General features: G+C 41.0%; 1 protein-coding gene across 12 annotated transcripts in view; it reads left to right on the top strand.

The window, feature by feature from the left end:
• PAX2 (paired box 2) overlaps window positions 1–26665 on the top strand; it is a 122068-nt gene that overhangs the window by 74428 nt on the left and 20975 nt on the right. For 11 of the 12 annotated variants that reach the window (XM_068257909.1, XM_068257910.1, XM_068257900.1 and 8 more), the window contains exons 6-7: window positions 18404–18579; window positions 21931–22057. The exons of the other annotated variant lie outside the window; for it this stretch is intronic. In XM_068257909.1, the coding sequence (XP_068114010.1) occupies window positions 18404–18579; window positions 21931–22057 (303 nt within the window). The remainder of the gene's footprint in view (window positions 1–18403; window positions 18580–21930; window positions 22058–26665) is intronic. 12 annotated transcript variants of the gene reach the window in all.

Below are 26665 nucleotides of genomic sequence, written 5' to 3' on the forward strand. Positions count from 1 at the left end.
CACATTGGGTGCATTCAGAAGCGTATTTAAGAGCATGATAAAAAAACACATGCTTTGATGCACATTTCATAACTTGTTTCGGTGCATTGAGGTGCGCATTTTACATGCCCTTGAAAGTGTTTTTGTTTTAGCATGCGTTTCGCTTATTTGATTTCATATGAATTTTTTTTAATTAGCGGTAAAAAAAATGCACCTTTAAAGTGCATTGCTATGCGCTTGTACGTGCTAAAAAAGCACACCAATTCACTTGCATTACTGTGCGCTTCACAGCGCAAAGCACAGAAATGCATGCAACACCACGTTTCTCAAACGGACAGAAAACGCGGCGCATAGATGTGAACGTGGTACATTAGAATCATTGGAAAAAGCTGTACCTAGCAAAGCGCACAGCCCAATTCTGTATGAAAAGCATACAGCAACTCCCCTAGTGTGAACGAGGCCTAAGTAAGCCTAATAGCATAGTAATGGTATGAAATCAATGCAGGCCTTGGAAAGATCTATGTCATTTTCAATATTCCATTGAGGTCTTGTATTGGCCCTTCAGCAGCACTAAGGAAAGAGGAGGGGGTTAGTGGAGATCTGGGCTTGTTGAATTAGATGGCTATCACAAAGAGAAGTCCTGTTGTGTCGCTCGGGCCTCACAATTTGCCGCTGTATGTCAGACAAGCAGAATGAAGTGATGAAAAAAAATGGAAGTGTGGCAGTGTCAGCTCTCGCCGTTGTTCGACAGTGTAAAATTAAATTAATAAAGCCCCCAACACAGGAAAACATAACAGGAAATTAATGGCCCCTACTGTCGCTCCTGATGCAGTCATTTGCAACCCTGCTTTCCGCACCAAAGGCTTCATAAATGCAAGCAGTTTCTCTAAACAAGCATAGTTAGAGCTGCATGCTATGTAATGCTTTGCCTTTCTTCTGTTCTTCCAGCTAACAAAGCTGGCATTTCAGATCGGCTTGTGAGGTGCTCTCAGGCTTACTTGTGTTTCACACAGTTCCGGCCTTAAGGTGCATAGTCACTCAACCTTATGGGTCACAAACCTCTGTGTTAGCTTTTTGTTTGTGCTTCTACAAGCAGTTTATTAACTGACAGGATTGAGCATGGATATTTACCAGACTCTGGCAGTTCCCAGAATTCCCTGCTGAAGCTGAGGAGCGCACCCTTTCATGCATTCCCCAGATGAATTTGTAGCAGGGGATGAATAAGACTTGAGTGAATTATTTTCAGATATGATGAGCAAATGAAGTGCAATTTTTGTTTTTTGTTTTTCATAGTTTTATGAGATCTCATTATAAAAGCATATTTTTAAAACAATACAGTTATTAGAGCAAATATCTGGTTGCTATAGGTAGCAACTGTTTATTTTTTTCTTTGCCCCAGATTTTTTACATGTGCCTCAGTGTTTCTAATTTCAAGCAAATTAAGTCATAGCTGATTTTATGAACAAATGTTTACAGCTCTCTCAGGTTAGTTGAATATAAAATAACAACCATATAATAACCATAAAACAGGGATTGATTTGTTCTTGTGTACATAAGGATAAAGTCAGCAGTGTTGCCACAGAATTACTTGCTTCTTGCAGGCCAAGTTCCCGCTGAGGGTTTTCAGGCGACATAGAAATGACTACATCCAAATGTGGCTAACTGGCTATATTATTATTATTGATTTATAAAGCGCCAACATATTCAGTGGCGCTGTACAAAGTAAGAAACAAACATGGGGTACATAATAATACAGACAATGGTGTACACCAATATACAAGATACATAATTAGTGACAAAATACAAAAATTATACAGAATATAGAATACAGAATTGGTAATGACAGTGATAAAAGTTACATAATGAATAAAATGTATAATGATTTCCAAGACACAAAAAGGGGAGAGAGCTCTGCCCTTGCGAGCTTACAATCTAAATGTGTATGCTCATAGGCAGAGGCGGGACAAGGTCCTCCAGCACCCAAGGCTGAGACACTAAAGTGCGCCCCTCCATCCCTTCCACCCCAGCCATTACACACTGATTGCTGTTAGACTAAGAGGTGCCCCTGGGCCCCCAGTGCCCTTCAACACGTTAAACTCTAGTTATCTGGCTTGCAATCACTGCCATGTACTCCTTTTCTTATTTCTCCTGGCTTCAAACACAGTAGGGGAATGATAGCTGAGTGAGTTGTGCGCCCCTCCTTCTCTGCGCCTTGAGGCTGGAACCCTTTCTCGCCTCTGCCTCGGCCCGGCCCTGCTCATAGGCTGTTCTGAGGGACAAAAAAAAAGTTCCAATTTTCTGAACACATGTTTTCTGTTATGTATGAACTACAAAAGGAGAGGTATTGTCCAAACGCATAGCCTGAGATCAAACGTCCAGCTATGCAGCGTGGTATTTACTAAATCAAATTTTAGTCATAGGTTACACAGAAGGGATCAATGCTTTTTTTTTTTTTTTCCTTTAAGCCACCACCAAACCCACCTCACCCCTACCCCAGGTACTGATAATCAGCAGTCGAACTGTGGGGAAAGGATTGTGGCCTTACTACGGCATAAACAACACAAAGAAGGAATCATACCATCCTGTGCCTAGTATCTCTTAGTGGGAAGTAGGTTTACAGCCTCCCTACAGGAAGTGACATCACAGGAGGAGTGGGCTTATTAGCTGGGCTTACTATTAGAGAATCTACAGCCCACACATTTGCCTTCTGCTGTGCACTATCCTGACACTCTGTATTATTGCTATTTGTCATAATAATTGGAACTTGGTTAGAAGTGGAGAGAGCAGAATAGTGACTGATCTGTTTACAGTATTTTCTTGCTATTCTGCATATGCTGGTTAAGTAGAGACTTTGCTTAGAAGTAGTTTCTCATCTAAAAAGGGGAGAAAGAGGTCTAGTTGAATAGGGTGTACACAAAGCTGATTTTGCTGGCTGTACTATATGTGACTGTCATGTCTGAAGCACATGAATAGCTGGGTATAATTACAAGGCGTTTGGCACATATATGCACTCATTTACTACTACATCTTAGAAAGCTCCAAGTATCTGCAGTGGAGATAACATAAATAATACAGCAAACTTGATATTAATCAATAAAGCCCAACTTTAAGAATTTATTTTTACATAGTTTTAAAGGGATTAGAAACTCTTTGGGATTTTATTTGCTGTCAGTAAGTCCACCGGAAAGATTTTCCCCCATTTTCTTTTGTCTCTTTCCCTTTTGGAGATATTTTTCCCACTTCCTGTTTGGACAGGAAGTGAGGGAGACTTTCAAAGATGAGGACATAGGGCAGAAGAACTCCCTGCAGGCAACTATGTGAAACTGCACTCAGACAACTGCTACTTTACTAACAGCAACCCCCACTGAGTTTTAATTGGGCCCAGCTGACTCCTGCAATCTCTAACGTTTAACTGCTGCATTCTTTAACCACTGCTATACTTACCTCTACATTGTTTACATCACTATTTTGTGTACCATTGTTGAATGCTATAATGTCCCTGTGTATCATTGCAATGTCTCCCCTATCTATTGCACAGTGCTGCATAGTATGTTAGCACTTTATAAATTCAGTTTAATAAATAATAATATTAGCAGAATATTTTTAAAAACTTCAGCCTAAGCCCTTTGGATCACTTAAAAAAAATCTCCTGAAGATCGTTAGATAACTGTTAGTAAATCAGGCACATAATGTTTTTCACACATAGTTTTCTGGAGTTCAGCGGGCAGAATCGGCAAACAAATAAAAAGGATACCGATTACAATATTTAAAGGCATTATACAATAGAACAACCTTGAAAAAGGTGGATAATCTGTAAGCGAATGTTATGTGACAGTTCTAATAATGCAGAATTTATCTATCAAGCAGGACATGAGCAGAATGCTGGCAAGGGCCAGATCCCGTTGTTGACTCTAATTGAATGAGTTTATAGCTAACCACATAGATAAAGGGAAAAGGAAAAGTTCAAGCTGTACAGCTATAAGGACCTGGGCTCAGTGATGTTCTGGTTCAGTGGATCTGAACCCTGTTCTTGAAGGAGACTGCATGGTAACTCCATCAAGGAAAACACATTTATTTCTGTCTCCTCTCCTCACACAGGTGCCATTTTCTGCTGGATTTCCAGACATTAGTTTTGCTTTGAGGCATCGGCAACATGCTTCATTTGTTTTCTCACAGATAAATGATAGTTTGTAGGGATGTTTGTGTTTGAATATCCCCAACGTGTAGTTGGTGAAGCCTTACCTTGTTTGCTCAGCTACCTAGGTGATAGCATACAATTTGTCTTCATGCATAACTTATTAGGTTTCTCCGCTCACTGACTGTACAACTAGGTGTCTTTTATTCGGTGTCGTTGCCTCATCACACGTTAAGTATATTCAGTGTTGCGTGGAGCATTGGCGTCACAGTTTCTTCTTAATGTGATAATTGGAAATATTTTTGTGGCACTGTTCCACGCAGCAATGCCTGTGATCATAGAAATACACGTTCCCTGGGGCAGCTTGTTTATCCATCTTGCAGACATATGCCTCCTGAACAGAAAAGGATGAAGACAAAATGGAGCCCTAGGCAAGATAGCAGTTTTTGCCCACCGTTGATGGTCACCTGGCTTTTTTAGTAAGATGTGGCGGGGGTAGCATCCACTAGGCCCCTAGACTCTCTCCAGGCCCTAGGCAACAGTCTAGGTTTGCTTTGTGGATGATCCAGCTCTGCTCTTGAAGTATGTCATTGACACAGTAAGGCCTTGTTCACATCGCGTTCCGATCGAGTTCGCATTGGGCGTTTTTTAAAGCAATTTTTTTTTTTGCGATTCCCGGCGCTTGGGTGGGTGGTGCATCTTTGTTAAAAGTGCTTTTTTAAGCGCTTTTCCAGAGCGTTTTTTTAATTCACTCCCTGACACAAGTCAGGAAGTTAACTCTTTGACCTGGAAAAGAATAAATACAATGTATTTATTCGTAAAAAAAAACCCGAACGCAATCGCTGCACGAAGTGATTTTGTGAGCGTTTCCCGTTTTTCCTATACCTTCCATTGAGGCAAAATCGCCTCAAAAAAGGTACAGGCACCGCTTTGCTGAGGGAATCGGAAACGAACCGCTCAGATGTGAAATCTCTCGTGGGGAATCATTGCACAAGCGTTTTTAGGGCGATTTTGAAAATCGCCTGTGCTTGAAAAAAACGTCCTTAGAGTGAACGAACCCCTTAAGAAATGATCAAATGTTCCTGTTTCCCATGAAGGAACTATAGCTGTGTCAGAGGAACTTCCATTTTTGTGGAGTGCTATCCTAATAATTATCAGCACACAATGGGCAGCTGCTAGGAATCCCGATTTCACACAAAACCGTTGAAACCTGGTTGGTTGTTCTAGGTGACTGCTGATTTTTTAGCTAATTGTTTTACTTAATTTTTTTGCAACAACTTTCATTAATCAGTCCTGTAGAGCAGCACTCTATGGTATAAAAGTACAGTTGGCTCTATTATCTTATGGTGCCCGTACATGGTACAATTTTTCATTTTTTTTCGATTAGATAATTTTATTCGAGTATATATAAAGATTTTTCCAACATGTCCGATCGGATTTTTATTGAAAAGACAGGATAATTGATTGTTTTTTCTTGATCGAAAAAAGATTCTCTTATACTTTCATTCGATTCGATCATTTTGGTAGAATAATTGGGAAAATTGAACGTTTTTATTGTACCGTGTACTGGCACCTTTAGTAATAGATTAATTTTAGATTATTAGAGGGTTAATGTTATATTTAAATGGAAAATTAGAGATAGTGTTAGGATGTCAGGGAAAGGTTCACACTTAGGCTCAAGGTTTGGGTTGGGGCAATACAGTGACACAACATATATTATTAGTAATGACCGATGTATGGTCAGAGAAAAGCGGGAATGGTTAGTGTTAGGGAAAGATCGGGAGACAAGGTTATTACAGTTAGGGTAGCTAGCGGCATCAGGGTTTGGGTAGGTCTGGCAGGGGGCATTGTATATTATACATGTCCTTGGGAAACCTGTAGCTGCGTATTGAGTAGTACTGCACCATGATGAAGGCCTTTTCATCTTTTCTTCACATTTTAAGCTAAAGCCTAATTACATTTGCCCCCCCCCCCTCTCCACAACAATCACGTGGGCTACCCTCCACCCCCAAACTTCCCTTTATACTCACGTGACCAAACAAGTTGGGAATTACAGCTAGGTCCTGTTTTTATAACGCCTTTCCCGTCCATACATTTTTTCTCAATACAATAGAGTCTCCATTATCCGGCACCGATGGAGATCCGTGTAAATGTGCTTTCTGGTTGTTTGAGACTCTACTCTACTGTAGTTGTGTTTTACACTACCAAATGGCTTATATACATTTGTTGTTATTGGGAAGCTATATATGATTTCTGTCAATGCAATTAGCCCATTTGTTACTATACTGAGAACAACACAGGTTCAGTATGAGTTCTAGTAATTCCACTACATCTTCTAACTTTAAATATCGCTAGATTTTCAATTTAACTTTGAATGTTACAGGAATTCTTGCCCTAATTTGCTTGGTGTCCCAACTCCAGTTAGAGGGTTGGGATTTCAACTATCAAATTAATGACAAGCTGTTGATTCATTATACATAAGGCTTTAAAGGGCTTTTGATGGTCTTGTCACTTGTTATCCAAATGAGTATGTCTGACTGTAGTAAAGGAGTTCATCCGCCTCTTTTAAAGGCACTGACCTCAAATGGGACAAACACAGGACATGCCTATTTAGATGTAAAACAGTGAGCTGGGAGGTAAAGGGTCTGTTTATCGCATAAGGCAAAAATAGTGTTTATCATCTGTATCTCCCACCACCAGATGCCTGATAGGAGTTGGAGTGCAGAAACATCTGTCATGAAGGGGGTTGCATACCCTTGGCCTAGATCTACTATGCGGCTTGCAACCCTAGCCTTTAAATCTATGATTAATGAGCTTAATAAAGGTAAAGCATTTATGAAAGCAGTAACTGCTCTGCAGCATCCCCCTGCATAATGCTGAGCCAATGCCTCGTACGGAGGCCTGAAGAATGATGACTGATGTCAGATTTCACAACCAAAGCTTCCTACATCTTTTCCCTGCGCTCTGGCCGAGAGAGGGAAAGTCATTTTCTGTTTTTGAAGGAATGAATTATCTCTGTGAAGAAAAACACTGCTACAGTATTGATGACTAGTATTATGATTATATGATGTTGTTGTGCTCTGTGTGGGTATTGGTTTAGCTGTTCTCCTGCTCGCTCGCTTGCTGCTGTGAATGACAAACGCCGGGTTATTGATCGCCTTCTGAACTCAGCCCAGCTGATAGAAGGTAATTAATGACTCCATTTGCCTCAGTACCGACGAGAACAATTGAGTTTGAAACTGCAACAACTGCCAACGCTGTGAAAGGCCCCCAAGGGGGTGTCCAGGAAAGATGCCTGACACCAGCAGGTTTCAGAGGGAATTAGGAAGTATGCGGTGGTGGTGGGGGTGGAAGCACGAGTAACGCCACACCATAATAGAATGAGACACAATGTTGCAATTAGATTATTAATTAAAACTAAAATATTCATCTGGGAAAGTCCAAGAGTTTAACCCTGTCATGGTGAAGACTGAGTTTCAAAGTGAGAAGGTGAAGGTGTTTAAAAGTGACTGTGAAAAAAGAATAATAATGACGTAATATATTTTGTAAACACACTAAAAGATTAGACTTTCTGTACTGCTCTTGAATTACTGGAGCTTTCTACATGTTTGTAAGAAATTATTAAAAGGGAAACCGAGCAATGCAGCAAGGGAGGTTGTACTGTTTGTTGCAGTACCAAAACAGAGGCCATCTGCAAGCAGATAAGATAGCACAGAAACTTCCAGTAATGTAATTCTCTTACTAAAATAAGGGTATAATGGTATAATCTTTATGCAGGCATCCCACATCCATATAAGGAGCCCCCAAATATTTTGGTTGGTGGTACTGACTAAAGCCACACGCATAAGCTCGATAAAAATCGTCCGATCCATAAAAACGACCATCGCTGCTGAGAATCTCGCGTGTGTACAGCAACCCCTGACCCCCTTCAACTACAGTGCTTAGCCATCGATGTGCCTGGCAGAACGATTCAGCCAAGCGAAGGTTGAGGCCATATTTCTCCCAGCTCCCACCTGAGGTCACACACACGCTCCGTTGGCCCTCCGCCCCCCTCTCTGCCTCGCATAGCAGCAGAGCGCGTTGCTAGCCTGCAGGCTAGCAACACGTCTGTAAAGTGCCAGCCATGCAATATCACCCATGGGATGGGGCCCTGATCCCCACTAGGCGACATGTATCTAGTGTTTGTACAGGGCTTCATTTTTGGTCCTTATGTCCAGTTTGAACTGTGGCTGCTGGACCTGAGTAACAATTGATATCAGTCAGCTGTATTGCATCTTATTGCATGAATATTATGTTAGCACTGATGTTTCAAGACATAGGGCTTGATTCACAAAAGAGTGCTAACTGTTAGCACGGGCATTTTCGTGCGAAATTTCGCATTGTGCGCGATCGCGATTTTTCACGCAAAACGATAACGTTTTCGCGCGCAAACGCGAATTTCCCCGCGAAATCGTTATCGTTTTCGCGCGAAAATGCGCGTTTGCGCGCAAAAACTTTATTGTTTCGCGCGAAAATTTGCGATCGTGCGCAATGCGAAATTTCGCGCGAAAACGCCCGTGCTAACAGTTAGCACTCTTTTGTGAATCAAGCTCATAGTCATTAGCAGTGTCTGTGACAATAGATGTCAATGGCAGGTTAGGTTCCTGGCCTGCTTTTAGCAGACAAAAATATAATGTATTATTATTATCATTATTTTGGATCTACGGTATATAGCACCATCATATTCCGAGGTGCTTTACAATAGAGAATACACAGTGCAGACAGTTACAAGGCAAAACAACAATTCATCATGCAAGAAAGTGGAAATGTCATGTCAAAACTTAAGATTTATAGTACACAAAGTATGATTACGTGGAGATTATAGAATAAATGTTGCCTAAAATAATCTTTCATGATCACATTACGTGATAGTTTATCCCAATCAGCAGACTAATGTGCTTGGCTATCTACATTTTGCCCTATGGAGGTAGGTAGGTGGGTGGGGGAAGGATCAGCAAGATATGTCCTGCTGCAGTTTGTAGTTAGAACTACAATGTTGGTCAGCCAAGTGGGGTTTAGCTTGGTAGGTTAAGGGGAATCATTAGGGAAAAACTGTACTTACAGTATATTTTCATCTGACACAATCCTCAACAATCAGTTTAAGCGATGGAAATCTGACGTATGTTCATAGCTTGAGCTGCATATATTTGAATACAGTTGTGTTAAACATTTACAAGATGTATGTAAAGAGGTTGTTTAGGAGTGTATTTAAAAGGGGCACCTAGTAAAATGAGTACAAGTAGAATATTGGTCATTTATCGATAGTCTACTATCCCCCACTATCCCCCACTGTAACCTAATTCTCAAACTACCCTCCCCATCTATGCCGAACACTAACCTCCCCCCTATATTTGCCTAACACTAACCCCCCTTCTCTACATTGGCACACTCCTGCGCCTACGTTACTCACCTGGTGCTGCCATAGTCGCTAATTGCATTGCAGCCTATGGCAGCAACCAAATTACCAGGTACACCATGCACCCATTTTACCTGTTCTGTCTACTCTACATGATGCCTGCTATTTCAATCTGAATACCATTTAAACAGGCAGATACTTCTACATACAACATCACCACATGTTGTGTGTGAATACTCACTTACTGGAGAACATTTTATAAAAAACAATTCAGTAACCCCATAGAAAGTGGAAGTGGATTGTAAACTGTAATAAAGGCCTTATGAGCCTTTTTTAATGAAGTACTGCAAGGTGTAATGATGTGCAATTGTGCAGTGATCCTTGGCAGCCAATCAGACATTACCTTTCACCAGTGCAGTCAAAGTATTGAAAGCAGTCGTGTGATTGGTTCTGGAGGTCTCTTGTACAGGATCGCTCTTTGCCATGTTTATTAAATAAAGCACTACCTGTTTTGAATATGACAAAAACAGGTATAGCTTATGTATGCATCGCTGCTTCTATAAATAATGATCATATAGAGCAGCAAGCAGTGTAACTGTCCTGTCTTCACAAGGTTAATTACCCTGTGTCTCTCTCTTCCTGCTCCCTAGCCCTCTCCCTAGCATCGCCTTTTATGTTCACTCTTTAGAGCAGCCTGCCTTCACCAGGTCCACGGTGGGTAAAATAAATAAATAACTATGACGTGCAGAGCAGCAATAACCCCTAAAAGAGCACTATCAGTGGAACATGATTGATCCATTGAATTCCATAGCGGCTGAAAAATGTGGGATTAAGTAGTGTATTATACGCACAATGAGTTGAGGCATGATGTTCATTTCAAGTTCATTTCGCCGGCCCTCTGCCACCAGATCAGGCAATCAATAGGGCTAGCACATATCATATATCATCGCTCCCTGTGCAAGAGAGGGAGCACCATAATCTCTCGCAAATTTAGACTGACAGATTTGTCGAGATCTGAAAAGGCCCCCTGCATAAATAAAGCAGAGGAGGGGAGGACAGCTTTGTGAGAGTAATCAAGGCACACACGCACACATATACCAGATGAGTCGTCTGTCTGTTGGGTCATGGCTCTCTTTAAAGCTGATCTTTTAGTTTTAAATGTGTGAAAGTGAGGTATGTTAGCGGATGATTCTGACTTTCCAGAGGCCACTTGTCTTTAACCCTAAGGAGGTAGTCTGCTTATAAGATACTGATGTTATTTGCAGCACCTAGATAATGCTTGTTTATATGACTACCATGGCCTTAGATTTCATTGTGTACACGCATTGCTGTATGTGCAGCCAATCATACCTTTGCTTTACATTATCAGCTTGAAATATACTGTATAAAAACTGACCTTTCAGAGTTCATCGTTTTCTCCTGTCATTTGTCCTTTTTTGGAGCCTGATTTGTGGAAAGGCAAAATAGGCAGGCAGCAGCCTAAAACTGCAAATTTCATGGGGCAGCTAGATAAGTCTTCTTACATTGGGTATGGCCTTTCCATTTTTTCCTTTAGTCAAAAATCAAAAAGTTGTTGTAAGAGAAATAATATTATAAGAAACCTGAATTGAGAGGGAATATGGAGGCTGCCCTATTCATTGCCTTTGAAAAAGAAAAGTAGTACTTGCCTGGCAGTTGTGCTAATCCTCCATCTTTTATTTATTTATTTATTATTTATTTATTGTATTTATAATGTGCCTGATTTACAAAAATAGTGGTAAGCAGCGACGGACCTTAAATTAACTAGACATCTCTTGTATCAACATTAAAGAAGGCAACATTGCAATGGCCATGCCTGTGTCCCTCATTGTGGATTTTTTAGCCATTTGCCAGCCAACACTGCAAACTTTTATGCCCAGGCAAGGCTACAGTGATTGTTGGCAAAACACTCTCAATGCCATTGATAAGCAATATAATATCTAATAGTTAAAAAAGTACGCCCATTTCCAGAAGATGTCATTCTCATATCTAGTTCTACAGGTTCTGTAGCAAAGATGGAAGAGTTAGCAAGCATTTGGGACCCTTCCACAACAGTGATGACTAACCCGCACTACAATCCCACATTCTATCACTAGTTCCTTCATTTTAGCAATCATAGAGGTAAGGAGGAGCCTCATGCCCACTAGATAGCTAGGGAGCTATGGGCTCAGTGCGAGTTTTACATTGGGTTTTCTGAAGCACTCTATAGATGATATGGAGACCCAAAACCTGCCAAGGACAGCCACCGTGTCAGAGAGGTTTAAAGCAGGGGATGAACATAGTTTGTTATTGACAGAGGTGATCATTGCTAACATAGCACTAATGAAAAACTAATACAGCAGCTGAAAGGATTGTTCCTGTTGGGTCCCTGTGCAATCACATCCCCTATTTCTATTTGTTGGCTGCCGCTCAAAGAGGAGGGGCCTTGTATGTTCATTAGCTTTTCCTCAATGGCCACCCAACCTGCATGTCAGAATAAAGGTTGAATATGGAGGCAATGATACATTATAACTATGTAACTATGTTATAATGTTTGTATACTTGTTGTACTCTACATAGAGAGGAGATGGGCAGAAACAGCTTTGTACTCACAGGAAAGACTGGTTGGTGAAATGTCCCAGAGCACTTTTAGATTGAACTGGCCCCGAATACCAGGCGCTAGCAACAAGTGCAAACTGCACACCACTGCTTAATGGAAAGTGCCTGTATCAGCAAATAAAACAGCCAGGGCAGTGCTGTACTAAAAGCACTAGCTGTGCTGTCAGATTTTTCCTTTTTGGCTACAGATTACAAAGTGGTTCTCGATATTTCAATGAGACATTGTTCTTCTGTTGACTGGCGGATGGGGCCAGTCCATTGTAGCAGTGTGAAAATTATGGAAATGAAAAGATAGTTATGAAGAGAATATGTAATACATTGGTTATATGACCATTTGCAGAACATTGGCTAAACATAAAGCCAGTGAAGAGAAAGGCAAGGTCTGTTGCAACTACTAGGAATTAACATGATGCTCTATTACGGGTCGGGCAAAACACTGTGCACTTCCTCTAATCAATATCTGATATTTTACATTAGCTTATGAAGGATACTGCTCCATGGTATATAATGTAGTATTGATTATATCATATCCCACAATCACCTGCAAAGAATAAGATTTATCGGCTTTAATGTAATCTCCAGCAATATTCCCACTGGAAAACAATGGGAGAAGACTAGTCCTGCAGATGGAATTTATACTATAAAATCTAATACACAATGCTGTAATAAGTCTTCCTGTCTGTTACAGGCATTTATTCCAGGGCTGTAACTGAGAAAGACTGCAGCTCGGGATTAGTTAGCCAGATGACCTATCAGGCATACACATTTCTGCATGGAGAGATGACCAATATATACCCTGCCAGCTCCTCCCTTCCTATTTATTCATTCACGGTGGAGACAATAACACTGACAGGAAGAACGGTTATTGCTAAGCATGTGATATCTTGTGCCTCATGCCTCAGAGGCATCACTGTTTACTTCAAGTAAACGGAAGTCCTCATGATGATAATTTCCCCTATTTAAGATGTGAGGCACAATATGTGAAAAAAATGGAGGCAGAGTACTGTACGGAAGAGCTAAAATGTGCCGGAAGCAGTGGCCTAGAAATAGGGGATGCAAAGGTTGCAACCACACCGGGGCCCTTGGGCCAGAGACAGAGGGGACTGAAGGGCCATCCATCACCCACAGTATTAGCTTTTTATTGGTCCGGTGGTGGTAATAATCACTTGTATAGATGATTTGGTTAGTAGTAATCATTAATAAACTGTTCCCCATCCCCTCCTTGCACCTCTGATACTGTGGTTGTCCGTGGCAGGTTTTGTTACGCTGTATCAGTTGTTATGTATGGAGTTCTTGAGGGGCCAAATGTAAAATTTGCACTGGAGCCCAAAGCTCTTTATCTACACCACTGTCCGGAAGTGAGTGGAATATAGATACCATTGCTGGGTCTCTCTTTTTTTTTTAAATTAATCATGGAAGCAAGGTGAATGGATCTTTCTAAGCGGAATAAACTTGGCAGTATGAAGTTCAAATTCGGAACCACGTGGTTGGGAATCCAAACATATGTATTCGTAACCATTTCAGCAAGTCATCCCACCATGCTGTTTAGTGCTGAAATGGTGCAGAATGCATATGTTCGGGTTCCAAATCACGTGGTTTCAAATTCGAACACCAACACTACTTGGCAGCCTTCCTATTCCAATCAATTTAAGGCTCCTTTAAAGCGGAATATAACCCTGCATTTCAACTTTGCTCTAAAACATTATTTACAGTATATTATATGCAACCAGCATTTTTTTTTTAGTAGACCAGCATTGAAAGGGTTACACAGAGCTTCAAAGTTCCTGGAGATTTCTGCAGACGCATCCGAAGCTGACATAGATACATTTTGTTTACATAAATGTATCTAAGTGTTGAATGTGACTCACTCTCTCTGACTGAGAAGGAACTGGAGGACAGCCAAAGAGTGTGTAACATTTATCAATAGATACATTCAACTAAATAGAATCTGAACTTCTGCATATCTCTCCACAGAACTTTAAATCTCTGTGTTTAAGCCTTCCAATGCTGGTCTAGTAAAAAAAAAATGCTTTTTGCATATAATATGCTGTAAATAATGTTTTAGAGCAAAGTTGAAATGCAGGGTTATATTCCGCTTTAAGGGGACCTAAATTGAATGAAACAGCAGTTTACCTTACCTGGGGCGTCTTCCAGCCCCCTGCAGTCTCTCTGTGCCCATGCCGTGATTCTGTGATGCTCCAGTCACCTGCAATGCCCCTCTGTCAGTTGGCCGGCTCAACGAGTTAGCAGCCACTGTGCATACATGTCGCTCACCACGTGCATCCTTGATCGCGCTCCTGCTGCCGGCAGCATTCTGTGCATGTGCAGTAAAAAAATTTACACGCTGCCCATGCGAACAGGAGCACGATCAGGAGGTTGTGCGAACCAGGGCCACAAACACAGCTGGCAGAGCGGCACTGCGGGTGACTGGAGCATCGCAGAAGCATGGTGAGGGCAGAGAACGGCCGCAGGGGGCTGGAAAAAGCCTTGGGTATGTTCCTTTGCCCAGTTTAGGTTCCCTTTAGGGTGGTAACGTAATCATACTCAAATATTAGCTTACGGTGATTGGACTGATCAATGGTGGACTATATTTGCATTATTTTTTTCCCCCTTTTTTTAGATATAGGGCCATATGCAATTCAGTTTTTCACCCGAGTTTTCTCCTAGGTGATATTTTCATGACTTGTAAATGATTTTGACACTTGACAGTACTTTTCCACCTACTTTTTGGTAATTTTTCTATTGCAAATTGCTAAAAAGTTATTTAAAATTGAAGATGAAAAAATATCTCTTGGGAGACAACTCAGGAGAAAAAGTGAATTGTATATGGCCCACAGAGTTAATCTAATTTTTTATCTAATTTGAGGTATAACCTTTTACACTGTGTTTATACTGATAGCAAACAAACTGCAGTCTGTGCCCGTCTCTTAGAGATGAGCCGAAATTTTCGAAATTTCGAACTGCTTTTATTACGAATGCGAAATTTAACATTACGACCCAAATTCGTAATTTCGTAATTAATTTTCAAATCGTAATTTAAAATTTCGTAATCGAAATTTCACTCCCGTAATGACGAATTTCGTGTCTCCAACCGAAATTTTACTGTTTCAGGTTTGTAAGGGTTTCTATCCCTCTAGATGCCTAAAATGAATAGCACAGCCAGCCAGCCTCCTCCTCCTCCTCCTCCTCCTCCTCCTTCTCTCTCTCTCTCTCTCTCTCTCTCTCTCTCTCTCTCTCTCTCTCTCTCTCTCTCTCTCTCTCTCTCTCTCTCTCTCTCCCCAGAGATCTGTAGTATTTCAAAACCATACTCACATTCATGACATGTCCAGGGATCAAACCCAGGCCAACCACATGGAAGACAGCTATGCTCACCACCATACCACCAAACACACACTAAATAGACTGCTAACCTAAATCTTACTTGTAGACAGTCATATGAGACACATGCTGGGTGCAGGGCTTTGTGATTGGACCATGGACCATGCGATAGAGTGAGGTGCAAAAATGAAATCATGCCTAGCAGAGGATGGTTTCACAATGCTAAATGCTAGGCTGGCTGTGGTGCAATTGGTTAGTGCGTCTGGCTGGTAACAGCAAGGTTACAGGTTCGATTCCATCCAGGCATGTCTTTTCCTTTTGCGTTCAACAGTTGTCCAAACAGAGCCAACAGAGCCCCAGATAGCCATGTAGAGTTAGGTCACAGCTAGCCTGGCTGTGGTGCAATTGGTTAGTGTGTCTGGCTGGTAACAGCAAGGTTACAGGTTCGATTCCATCCAGGCATGTCTTTTCCTTTTGAGTTCAACAGTTGTCCAAACACCGAGCACAAAGTTTTGCATGCGTAAAGTTTTACGCACGCAAAATACCCCATGGGGTTCAATGGCGCAGCGCGCGCACGCAAAAGGAAAAGACATGCCTGGATGGAATCAAACCTTGCTGTTACCAGCCAGACACACTAACCAATTGCACCACAGCCAGGCTAGCTGTGACCTAACTCTACATGGCTATCTGGGGCTCTGTTGGCTCTGTTTGGACAACTGTTGAACGCAAAAGGAAAAGACATGCCTGGATGGAATCGAACCTGTAACCTTGCTGTTACCAGCCAGACGCACTAACCAATTGCACCACAGCCAGGCTAGCTGTGACCTAACTCTACATGGCTATCTGGGGCTCTGTTGGCTCTGTTTGGACAACTGTTGAACGCAAAAGGAAAAGACATGCCTGGATGGAATCGAACCTGTAACCTTGCTGTTACCAGCCAGACGCACTAACCAATTGCACCACAGCCAGGCTAGCAGTGACCTAACTCTACATGGCTATCTGGGGCTCTGTTGACTCTGTTTGGACAACTGTTGAACGCAAAAGGAAAAGACATGCCTGGATGGAATCGAACCTGTAACCTTGCTGTTACCAGCCAGACACACTAACCAATTGCACCACAGCCAGCCTAGCATTTAGCACTGTGAAACCATCCTCTGCTAGGCATGATTTCATTTTTGCACCTCACTCTATCGCATGGTCCAATCACAAAGCCCTGCACCCAGCATGTGTCTCATATGACTGTCTACAAGTAAGATTTAGGTTAGCAGTCTATTTAGTGTGTGTTTGGTGGTATGGTGGTGAGCATAGCTGTCTTCCATGTGGTTGGCCTGGGTTTGATCCCTGGACATGTCATGAATGTGAGTATGGTTTTGAAGTACTACAGATCTCTGGAGAGAGGAGGAGGAGGAGGAGGAGGAGGAGGAGGAGGAGGAGGAGGAGGCTGGCTGTGCTATTCATTTTAGGCATCTAGAGGGATAGAAACCCTTACAAACCTGAAACAGTAAAATTTCGGTTGGAGACACGAAATTCGTCATTACGGGAGTGAAATTTCGATTACGAAGGCATCTAGAGGGATAGAAACCTTTGCAAACTTTAAAATACTAAATTTCGTAATCGTAATTACGAAAATTTGCGTAATTTGCGAAAATTACGAAATTTCGATTACTGCTAAAATCGTAATTGTAGTAATGTCACGAAATTTCGGAAATTCGTAATTAGGTCATTACGCTCATCCCTACCGTCTCTGCTTGAATAATGTGCTTTGAAACTGTTCCCAATGCTTCCACAGGGTTAAATTGACCCGTATAATCGTTAGCATACCTATTGTTGCCTAGTGGATAACATTTGTAAACAGAGCACCGAGAGTTTTTATTTTATTTTATTTTATTTTGGATAAAAGTAAACATTGAAGAAGGTAGGGTTGCATTTTGCAAGACAAGCAAATCAAGAATAGTAATATATTTCATTACAGATCCAAGCGTCAGTTTTCAGTGCTCCTAAGGACAATACCATTTCAAATCACTAGCCAAGCTTTTTGTTTGATCTGTAAACTCTCCATTTACTTTCATAGAGAAACTGCTAGGGGTCCTTAGATATAGGCTATAGTATTTCTAGTGTTCCTGTGTCCTGCTTCCCTTTGGTTTCACAAGTGATGGTACATTTAGCTAGACTAAAAATCTAAATTACTGCCTGTCATGTCAACTTGGGGAAAATACTGGACCTTGATGAGCTCATGCCAGACTATTGTGTCTCTACCTGCCTGGCTGGAGTACCTCTTTAAGTTAATTCATGCTTACTCAATTTACCAATCGCTAAACTATTTGCAATGGTGCATTCAACCACTGCCTAATATTGAGTAGTGTCCTTGCTCTCATCTCAAGACTACAGAAGCTCAGATATGCTCTACACAGATTGCAGTGACAGATGTGCTCCAAAGAAACGTTAGGGTTGATTCACAAAATGTGTCTCATGGATAGTCTCACCTTAAAGAGAACCCGAGGTGGGCATTTAAAAAATATATATATATGGACTCTATGGGAACATATCCGTTTGTCTGGAAAAATTGTGCAGGTCGGGACTTTGCATTCTGCTGACCACAACAGATCCAATGAATCAGTTGCAAACTGACATGTGAAAACAGATCCTATTAATATCATAGGATCCGTCATCATGTCTATTTGCCAATCTATAAAACGGCCAAAAAGTGCACATTTCTTGGCTCACGTGTGAACCAAGCCTTAAGACAGACAAGAAGGAATAATTCCTAACATCAGCTTTGTTAATCAACCTCTTTGTCTGTACACTTAAACCCTGTCTGAAATTCACTGGTCTCATTGACCTGCAGTTTCAGTCACGTTAGTGTGAATGGGCGGTTCATTGTGCTCTATGTAAAATTGCTTTGCGCTAGAATAAGACTATCCACATTTCTCACTGCTGATCTCTCTCTATTTTAAATACAGATGGATCTGATGGTTCTGGTCCAAATGGAGACTCCCAGAGCAGTGTAGAGAGCTTACGGAAACATTTACGAGCAGACAACTTCACCCAGCAACAGTTGGAGGCGTTAGATCGAGTGTTTGAACGCCCATCTTATCCTGACGTGTTTCAAACTTCTGAACACATTAAATCAGAACAGGTAACTAAAAGGAACAGATGTCACAAAAAAAAACATATAATTTATTAATTGACGAAGTCCATAGTCCAAGGTGGTGCAGTAAGGCATGGTGATCAACTAGAAAACTAGCTTATAAATGGACAGAGTGAAGAAAACTGAGTTCTGATTGGTTCCTGCTGCCTATTGCATATCTTGCTTTATGTTATGCCAAAAATGTGTTTAGCTCCACCAGCAATGTTAATCTGATGGAATATAATTACAAGGGAAACATTCCTAACTATGAGCTTTGAAGACCTTATCCAGGAGGTGATTTATTTAATTTTGTATAACAGCTCTGTTTGCCAGCATTCTTCTTATTTCCAATACCTGAAAGTGATCTCAGACTTCTGATGGACTTTTTGGTCGGATTAGTTGACCATCTTATATATATTATGCACCCACAGACAGGTCAAGAAAAACAAAAGATCAGACAGATGGTTTGGAAAAGCTTGCCCGATTGTTCTTGTTGCCACTAAGATAAATTTGTTCTAGCATTTTTTTGCTAGGCCTTGGTCACCTATAGATGTAAACACCAGTGCAAAGTTGGGTTGATCCTTCATGTTTGTGCGCAAGCTCACTGCCCAACAACATCCCTGACAGTGGTCAGCAAGAATGCATGTGCTCCACTGTTACAGCCATAGCTCATTTAATGATTACTTGCAATTCTGAAACCTTAGTGATGGTGCTCACTCCAAACCCCACTCCTCTTTTGTGGCACCAGTTATGTAGAAACAGGGGTTGTACATTTAGTTGGGCTTCTGCTCCAAAGGGCGTGTTTGACACAGTGAAGTCAAATGTACTACTATGCTGTAAATTGGAAGGTTAGGGTTAGGGTGCCTTATGCATTTCAGTTCTGTGCTAAAAACTCTTATGCTAGCCTACAATCACTTCAATAGGTTTTCTTCACTGGAAACTAGAGGATGATGGCCTGTATAGTCTTCTTTCATTCTCCTTCCCCTGTTTTAGATCATTAGTGTCATAGCATTTAATGATTACCTTTGCTCACAGTGTGTTCTCATAGTGGTAATCATTAATTTAAAAAAAAATTCCCCGTTCATTGCTGCAGCCGCTCTGCTGCCCTCTGGAGGGAAGATGACGAAAAGTGAATGTGTTTTCTCTGTTCCACATCATGTGACCAGAGCAACAAAAACACACTCTACCTGGCGATCTCCTTGGAAGATCAAACACAATTGTCTCCCAGCAGGACATTTTCTCATTTTCTGCTAATGATCACCAATAAACGCATACACAGAGATGATCATTAAGAAATGATGTTACGTGCAAAGGCCCAGATATATTTATTGCATGTTTGCATAGCGGTTAGCACTCTTATGTTGCAGCGCTATAGTGGCCAGTTCATATCTGAATTTCTGCATGGAGAGTGTATATTCTCCTTGTGTTTATGTGGGTTCCCCCTAGGAACACTGGAATTCGATTGTGAGCCCCTCTGATTTGACTATGTACTGTGACAACATGACTATGCACTCTGTAAAGTGCTCTGGAAGATGTCATCCCAACATAATTACTGTATGTGTATTTACACACACACACACACACACACACACCTACACACACACACACACACACACACACACACACCTACACACACACACACACACACACACACACACACACACACACACACACACACACACACACACACACACACACACACACACACACACACCATTTATTTTTTAATGTGCCCTGTAAGTGTCTCTAGAGTAGAGATTACATCTAAGTGCAGTAATTGTGCCACTGCTTGCCAGATACCATTAAGGACTGAGACAGAATATCACCCTACCGACATAATACTATTAGTTCCCTAATTACCACTGAGCTAGGACTAAATCTTAGAACTGCTCTGTCTCATCCACCTCCACATCCGCTGTCCTGCTTTACAACTTTATCTTAAAGGCTGTTGGTCTTAATAAAACATGAAAAATTAAAAACATTAGAAAACACCCAAACTCTAGCATAAGAGCTGAAGAGAAGCTATGTGTGTGAGTATATTTTCTTGTCCCAGAGTCCCCGAGTTTATTACAATGGATAACCTTTATTTACTTTCATTAGACTATTAAACGCCAGCACAGTCATTTTTCCCCCTGAAACTTAAAGTAGGGGCCATAAAGCAAATCTAAAGCCTAATTGAGTTCATTTTAATTTCTCTCCGATCACAGCGAATTACTCCGGTGATAAATCAGGGGGCAGCTTCACCCCCAGTAGAAGGCCTAATTTGCAGCTAATTACGAAACTGATTTCAACAGGAAGATCAATACGAAAAGGAATTGGAAATGACTAGGCTGTGGCATCCAGACATAGAGGTGGGGGTGTGGAAGGAGAAAACGGGGCCAGAAAGAGCAGAAAATCAGTTTTAATTTAATGTAATATTAATCAGACAGAGTTTTTTTTCCTGCCTCCTCTTTTTGGTTTCCCTTGTTTAGTATCCCACTAAAAAGGCAGCTGTAGAGAGCAAGGTCTGCTCCCTGAGAAAACCATAATAAGAAGGCAATTACTAGATTGTTTTGGACAGAACACCCTTTCAAATTCAATGACTCCCCCTCCCACCCTTCTGTTGGCCATGTGCTCTGGCCCACTCCCCAATTTCATACCCCACTGCACAGGAAGAGGGAGAAGAGACCAGGGTGACGGGGGGAGTGGTCCTTCCTTTGTATTTAATGAAGCACATCATTCACAAAATCAAATGCTGATGATTTAGGAAGACAGGTGACTTTTTTTGTGTCCATGTTTTATATCTAAGCAGACCTGGAAGTCTGGAATGGCCGGTCTCTGCTGACACCTCCATGGCATAAGCATCCCCTAGCATCCATTAGCTGTTCTAACATTTGTATGAAAACTAATTTATCACATGACACAAGAAACATCCACTTTTGGCTGATATTATTTACATTGAAAACTTTGAGAGTATTTCTAAGGTTTTTGCCTTTCACCTAAAAGAGGGCTATAAGGCATCAAGGAAGGCTGAATAGGTGATCATGAAACAGAGTGGTCACAGAACTAAGATTACCATCCATTCATGTGTTTGAAGTAGTAACAGAAATTCTACATTATAATAACCTATTATATTAACACAGATCAGTTACTCTCAGAACACACACACACACGAACCATCAGACTAATTCTTATATAATTGCCTTCACTTTTGTACAAATTGTACATTATGTGTTTTGCACTTGAAAGGCCTCAGTCCTATAGACACAACAGCACCCTCACTGACTATTCATCAACACTGTCATTTAACCCCCTTTGTGTGTTGTACATAATCTCCTATGGCCTCCACTAAGTCTTCTCTCATTCCCTATTGACGATTAGGCAAATGAATACTCCCTTCCAGCCCTAACCCCTGGCTTGGATGAAGTCAAATCTAGTTTATCAGCCTCTGGAAACGCAGACCTTGGTACAAATGTGTCAGGACCTCAGAGCTACCCAGTGGTAACAGGTAAGCTGAGCTTTATTTAACTACAGCACGTCTCACCCAGAGTCATGATGACATGGTCTTTCTCAAATATGTACCGCGTAACGTTTAAATTAGGATGCATAAAACCTCTTAATGAAAAAAACTGCTCTTCTCCACAAATCAACCACAAAATTGTCAGCAGTTTGGCCATGCCTGTATGTTCATCTAGCTTTGCTGCACCATGTCAATGAGGTAAGGCTCAAAATGTATTTGTCACCATGCACAAAGTGTTTCCTGCATAAAGAAACGCAGGCTACATTCTCGGAAACTATAGTTTGGGTTTCTCGGTTGGCACAAAAACGTAGTGCATAAAAATAAATAAATAAAATACTTGTCATGGATCATATAACTGATTGGTCTTGTACTATTAAAAGAATGTGTAAATGTTGCCCAATTAAGTGGACTGTGTACTGATGCAGAGGCCATTGTATAACATGGAGGAAGGGAGTTCTTGGACAATCCAGCCAATAATTCAGGCTGCTACAGAGCATAGTTTTTGAAAAAATAAATAAGCGCATGTAACTAGAAATACGTCATTGTTTTGGACTTGTGTTCCAAATGAGTTTAACTAGAAGGGAGCAGCAACTGCGGTCACATGGGGCCCAGAGTTGTGGTGGGCCTGTCTACTAACCTTCCCTTCCTCCGATACAGGCACTATACTTTGGATCAGGTGTTTTTGTGGCTACATTTGTTATGGGTGTGAGGTCAGGATGGCCACACTTGTTTTATGATTTCCACCTTATTTTGGGTACTTTTTCAATTGCAGAGTGTTGAAGATATTTTAAACAGAAGTTGAAAAATGATCTCCTATAGGAAAACTTAGGTGAAAAAGTGAATTAAACAAGGGCCATTGGCCCTTATTTACTAATGCATCTCCAGTGAGAATATCATAAGTGATCCAGCAAACCTGGGCTAAATTAATTAAACACTCTCTGCTATTAATATTAAGTGGTTAGGAATGGATTTGCTGAGGAAGGTTTGTGAATTAGTGGCTGTGTGATTGGATTGGCATGCAGCATCCACAGGGCAAGATATTTTTAGGTACACAACAGTCTGGGTATATTTGCATGAAGATGTCACTCTAGTTGCCTGCATAAGACTGCGGTCACAGAAAAGCAAGTTTACTTACCATTTAGCAAAGCTATATTTCAATAATATAACCCACATTAGGTTAGGTCTTTGAATAGTAGGCAATTCTGTCCAAGTTTAGTGAATAACGTATAATATCCCCATTAGCGACATTCAGAGATATCTGGGGATGTGTAAGTAAACCAGAGCCATTGTGTAGTCAGTACATACCGCAAATAAAAATATTCAGTTACTCTGGTAAGTGATGGGAATACTCTAACTGTAATACTTTAGCACTTTATTATGTATAGAAAACTGTCTGTGTGTTGTTATTGTTAAGAGTTCTAAGGCAAGGAGCTGAATCCACTATTGTATCCGGAACCCTTCATTTAAATGGGAACACCAAAACAGAGAGAGTGAATGTGTTTGTCTGAAAAGTTACTTGCGACTTGCTTGGTAGGCAGCATGGTAACTTATTATGGTGCCACCATCATCAAGGGGGTAATAACTTGAATATGCAAGAAGTTTTAAACTAGGATGATACCATTTATTGGCTAACTAAAAATGAATAAAATTAAGCAAGCTTTCGGCCTTGCAGCCTTCGTCTGGCTTATAATAATAATAATAATAATATTCTGAACATTTGTATAGCGCTTTTCTCCTGTCGGACTCAAAGCGCTCAGGAGCTGCAGCCACTGGGACGTGCTCAAGAGGCCACCCTGCAGTGTTAGGGAGTCTTGCCTTGAACTCCTTACTGAATAGACACTTGACCTAGCCAGGATTTGAACCCTGGTCGCCCATGTCAAAGGCAGAGCCCTTAACCAGTACACTATCCAGCCACTGTTAGTTGAATATAGTTATTGTATTGTAAAGTTTGGTTTCACTTGGCCAAGAAATCAGAACTAAAAGCTAATGACAAATTGCTAGTCTAAGGCGTATCAATTGTTCATAGCACTTCTGTAATATGGGCACGGGGTTTGCGGCTGTTCTGTATCTAAAATGCCATGCCAGGCTATCAGCACAGGGCTGTGACAGATGTATAGCTGGAAATGACACACCAGGTCATCGACATTTGGAGGACAAATCTGATGTAGCTTTTGCTCTATGGTGGAAACACTGCACATAAGTTAAGTGTCAGTTAAGTGTCAGGTTAGGTGTCAGTATTAAAAAGGTGGTTATGTTGGGGGAGGGGGGTTAGGGTTAGGCATTGGGTATGAGCTTTTACAGTAGGGGAATTGGTTAGAGATAGGCCAACAAAGGGGGACAATAATATACTATTATTTGAAAGAACATCTTGCGTTGGCTTTTCTAGTGCCAAATATGACTGAATATAATGTGTACCAAGTCTTAGGATAGGGTCCCAACTGAGGCAGTATGAAATGCCAATAATTGTGGCTTAAATACAAAGCTGATGCAAACTGAATCCAGATTAGAAGTGGGCAGTTCAGAATCCACAGGATTCTGATTGGTGCGAATTCCAAGCTGCGTACAATTTGCATTACATTTGCATGTAACCCTGAATAATTAGTGTCTCTTTGACCATCCCCACTAGGAAGTTACTGGAAACAGAAAATTTCAGGAAGAGCCATTAAAGTGGACCTCTCCCGGAAGTCATATTAGACATACAGTATTTCTTATTTTCAAATGTTAAAATGAAGAAAAACGAATGAGGATAGAAATGACCACTGTGGTTTCAATGACAACACTACATCTTAGAGGCGTGGCAGGGGCATGTCTTAAAGTGTCCCTCTTTCTTATCTCAAAAAATTGGGAGGTATGACAAACCAGTAGGTCACAGTTCTGGTCGGTGCCCCCATATTTTCTAATTGCATGAGATGGACTTTATCATAAACTTCATACCTCTCTCACCAAAAGCCTATCTATCTAATCCTCTGTGCTCTCTCAGACAAGCTTTATCAAAGTGAAACAAGCATCCTTTATTTCTCTGAAATGTCCAATAATGACCAGCAAAGCTAGCTCTTCCCACCTCTCCAGCTACTAACTCCTCCTCTGCCAAACAGGCACAGGAAATAAAAACTATGGGATGCTTTTTCACTCATTCATAGTAAGAAAGAATGACTGTTTATTCCAAACAATGATATAATTTAGCCATCCTGGCATTAGTCTGTTTTATCTGTGTCATTTTAGTGATAATCCAGTTTCCTAGACCGGAGTTGTTGTTGCAGCTGTTGTTCGGTAGATTATCCCAAACAAATAATGCAGTATTGCAAAGGAGATGTGCTAATTACACTTGATATATATTGTTTGGAGTTGAAAATGGCTTCTGTAGTTAAATGTTTTCTGTTGATCTATTCCTTCCATAAAGAAAGTCTTTATGGTTTAGCGCTATGTGTGGAATGTCACGACTATTTCATTAGACGTTTCAGTTTCTCAAGGTGGCACGCACGCCTTCTGAGTTATGTTACTACTGTCACTGATGATGGTCAGTGTCTATCAAGACAGGAAGTATGGACTGGTGGAACAGTGCGGTGGAATAGTGCGCTAAATGAGTAATGATAATTCAGACTGTTATTATGTGCTACAGTTCAGCAGTAGGTCACGATCCACTGATAAGGAGGGAAAGGTGAATTACCCAAGGTCACAATTCATTGTGTATTTATGTAAGCTGGGCTGCTTCCATTCAAAAAGCAGATGTCGCTATCGACACATGCTTTTTTTACAGTATAGAAAGCCGTGCTTAAGCAATGTTCAGATTTCTGTCACCCAAAACGATTCTCCATGGTTGTTTCGAAAACAATCCCTGTACAGACATTTTGCTTGGATCTCTGCCAATCAGGTGCCACACTGAGGAACTTCAATAGAATAATGGAAAATAGAGCTTTATTGTAAAGGTGGGTGCCCATTAACGATACAATATTTTCTTAAGATGCAATCATTCAATCAGATTTGCAGGATAACAAGTAGGGATGGTCAATGAGATTCAAATACTATTGAGTTGATGCAGGATTATTTTGTATGCAAATTTATGCAGCTTGAAAATGGACCAATCGAATTTTACCTGAGCAGGATTTATTTGGTTCATTTTTAAGCTGCATGAATTTGCATACAATATTTGCATAATGCTGGATCAACTCGAAATTATTAGCATCTCATTGACCATACCTAATCCCAAGCAATCGGAAGATAGTTATTGATTGTTCCCTTAAATGGGTCAACTTTCTCTTTTCAGATACATTCATAAAATTCAACATTCCAATCCACAAAACTCTGTATTCCAATCGATCATACAATCATTTCATGATGATTCTCTCCACATACTGCATGGTTTTCTGGACAATTGGATTGTAAAAATCTGATGATCGCACCTGAGGAAAATATTGTACCATTAATGGGCTCCTTTACTGCACCAACACAATGGGCTTGATTCACAAAGCGGTGCTAACCTACTTAGCACGTCTAAAGTCTTTAGACGTGCTAAGCAGGGTGCTAAGTAGGTTAGCACCGGATTTCTCAATCAGATCGCGCGCTAACTTTGCGTGCGCAAAGTTTTACGTGCGCAAA

This window comes from Hyperolius riggenbachi, chromosome 10, assembly GCF_040937935.1.
Source record: "Hyperolius riggenbachi isolate aHypRig1 chromosome 10, aHypRig1.pri, whole genome shotgun sequence".
NCBI lineage: Eukaryota > Metazoa > Chordata > Amphibia > Anura > Hyperoliidae > Hyperolius > Hyperolius riggenbachi.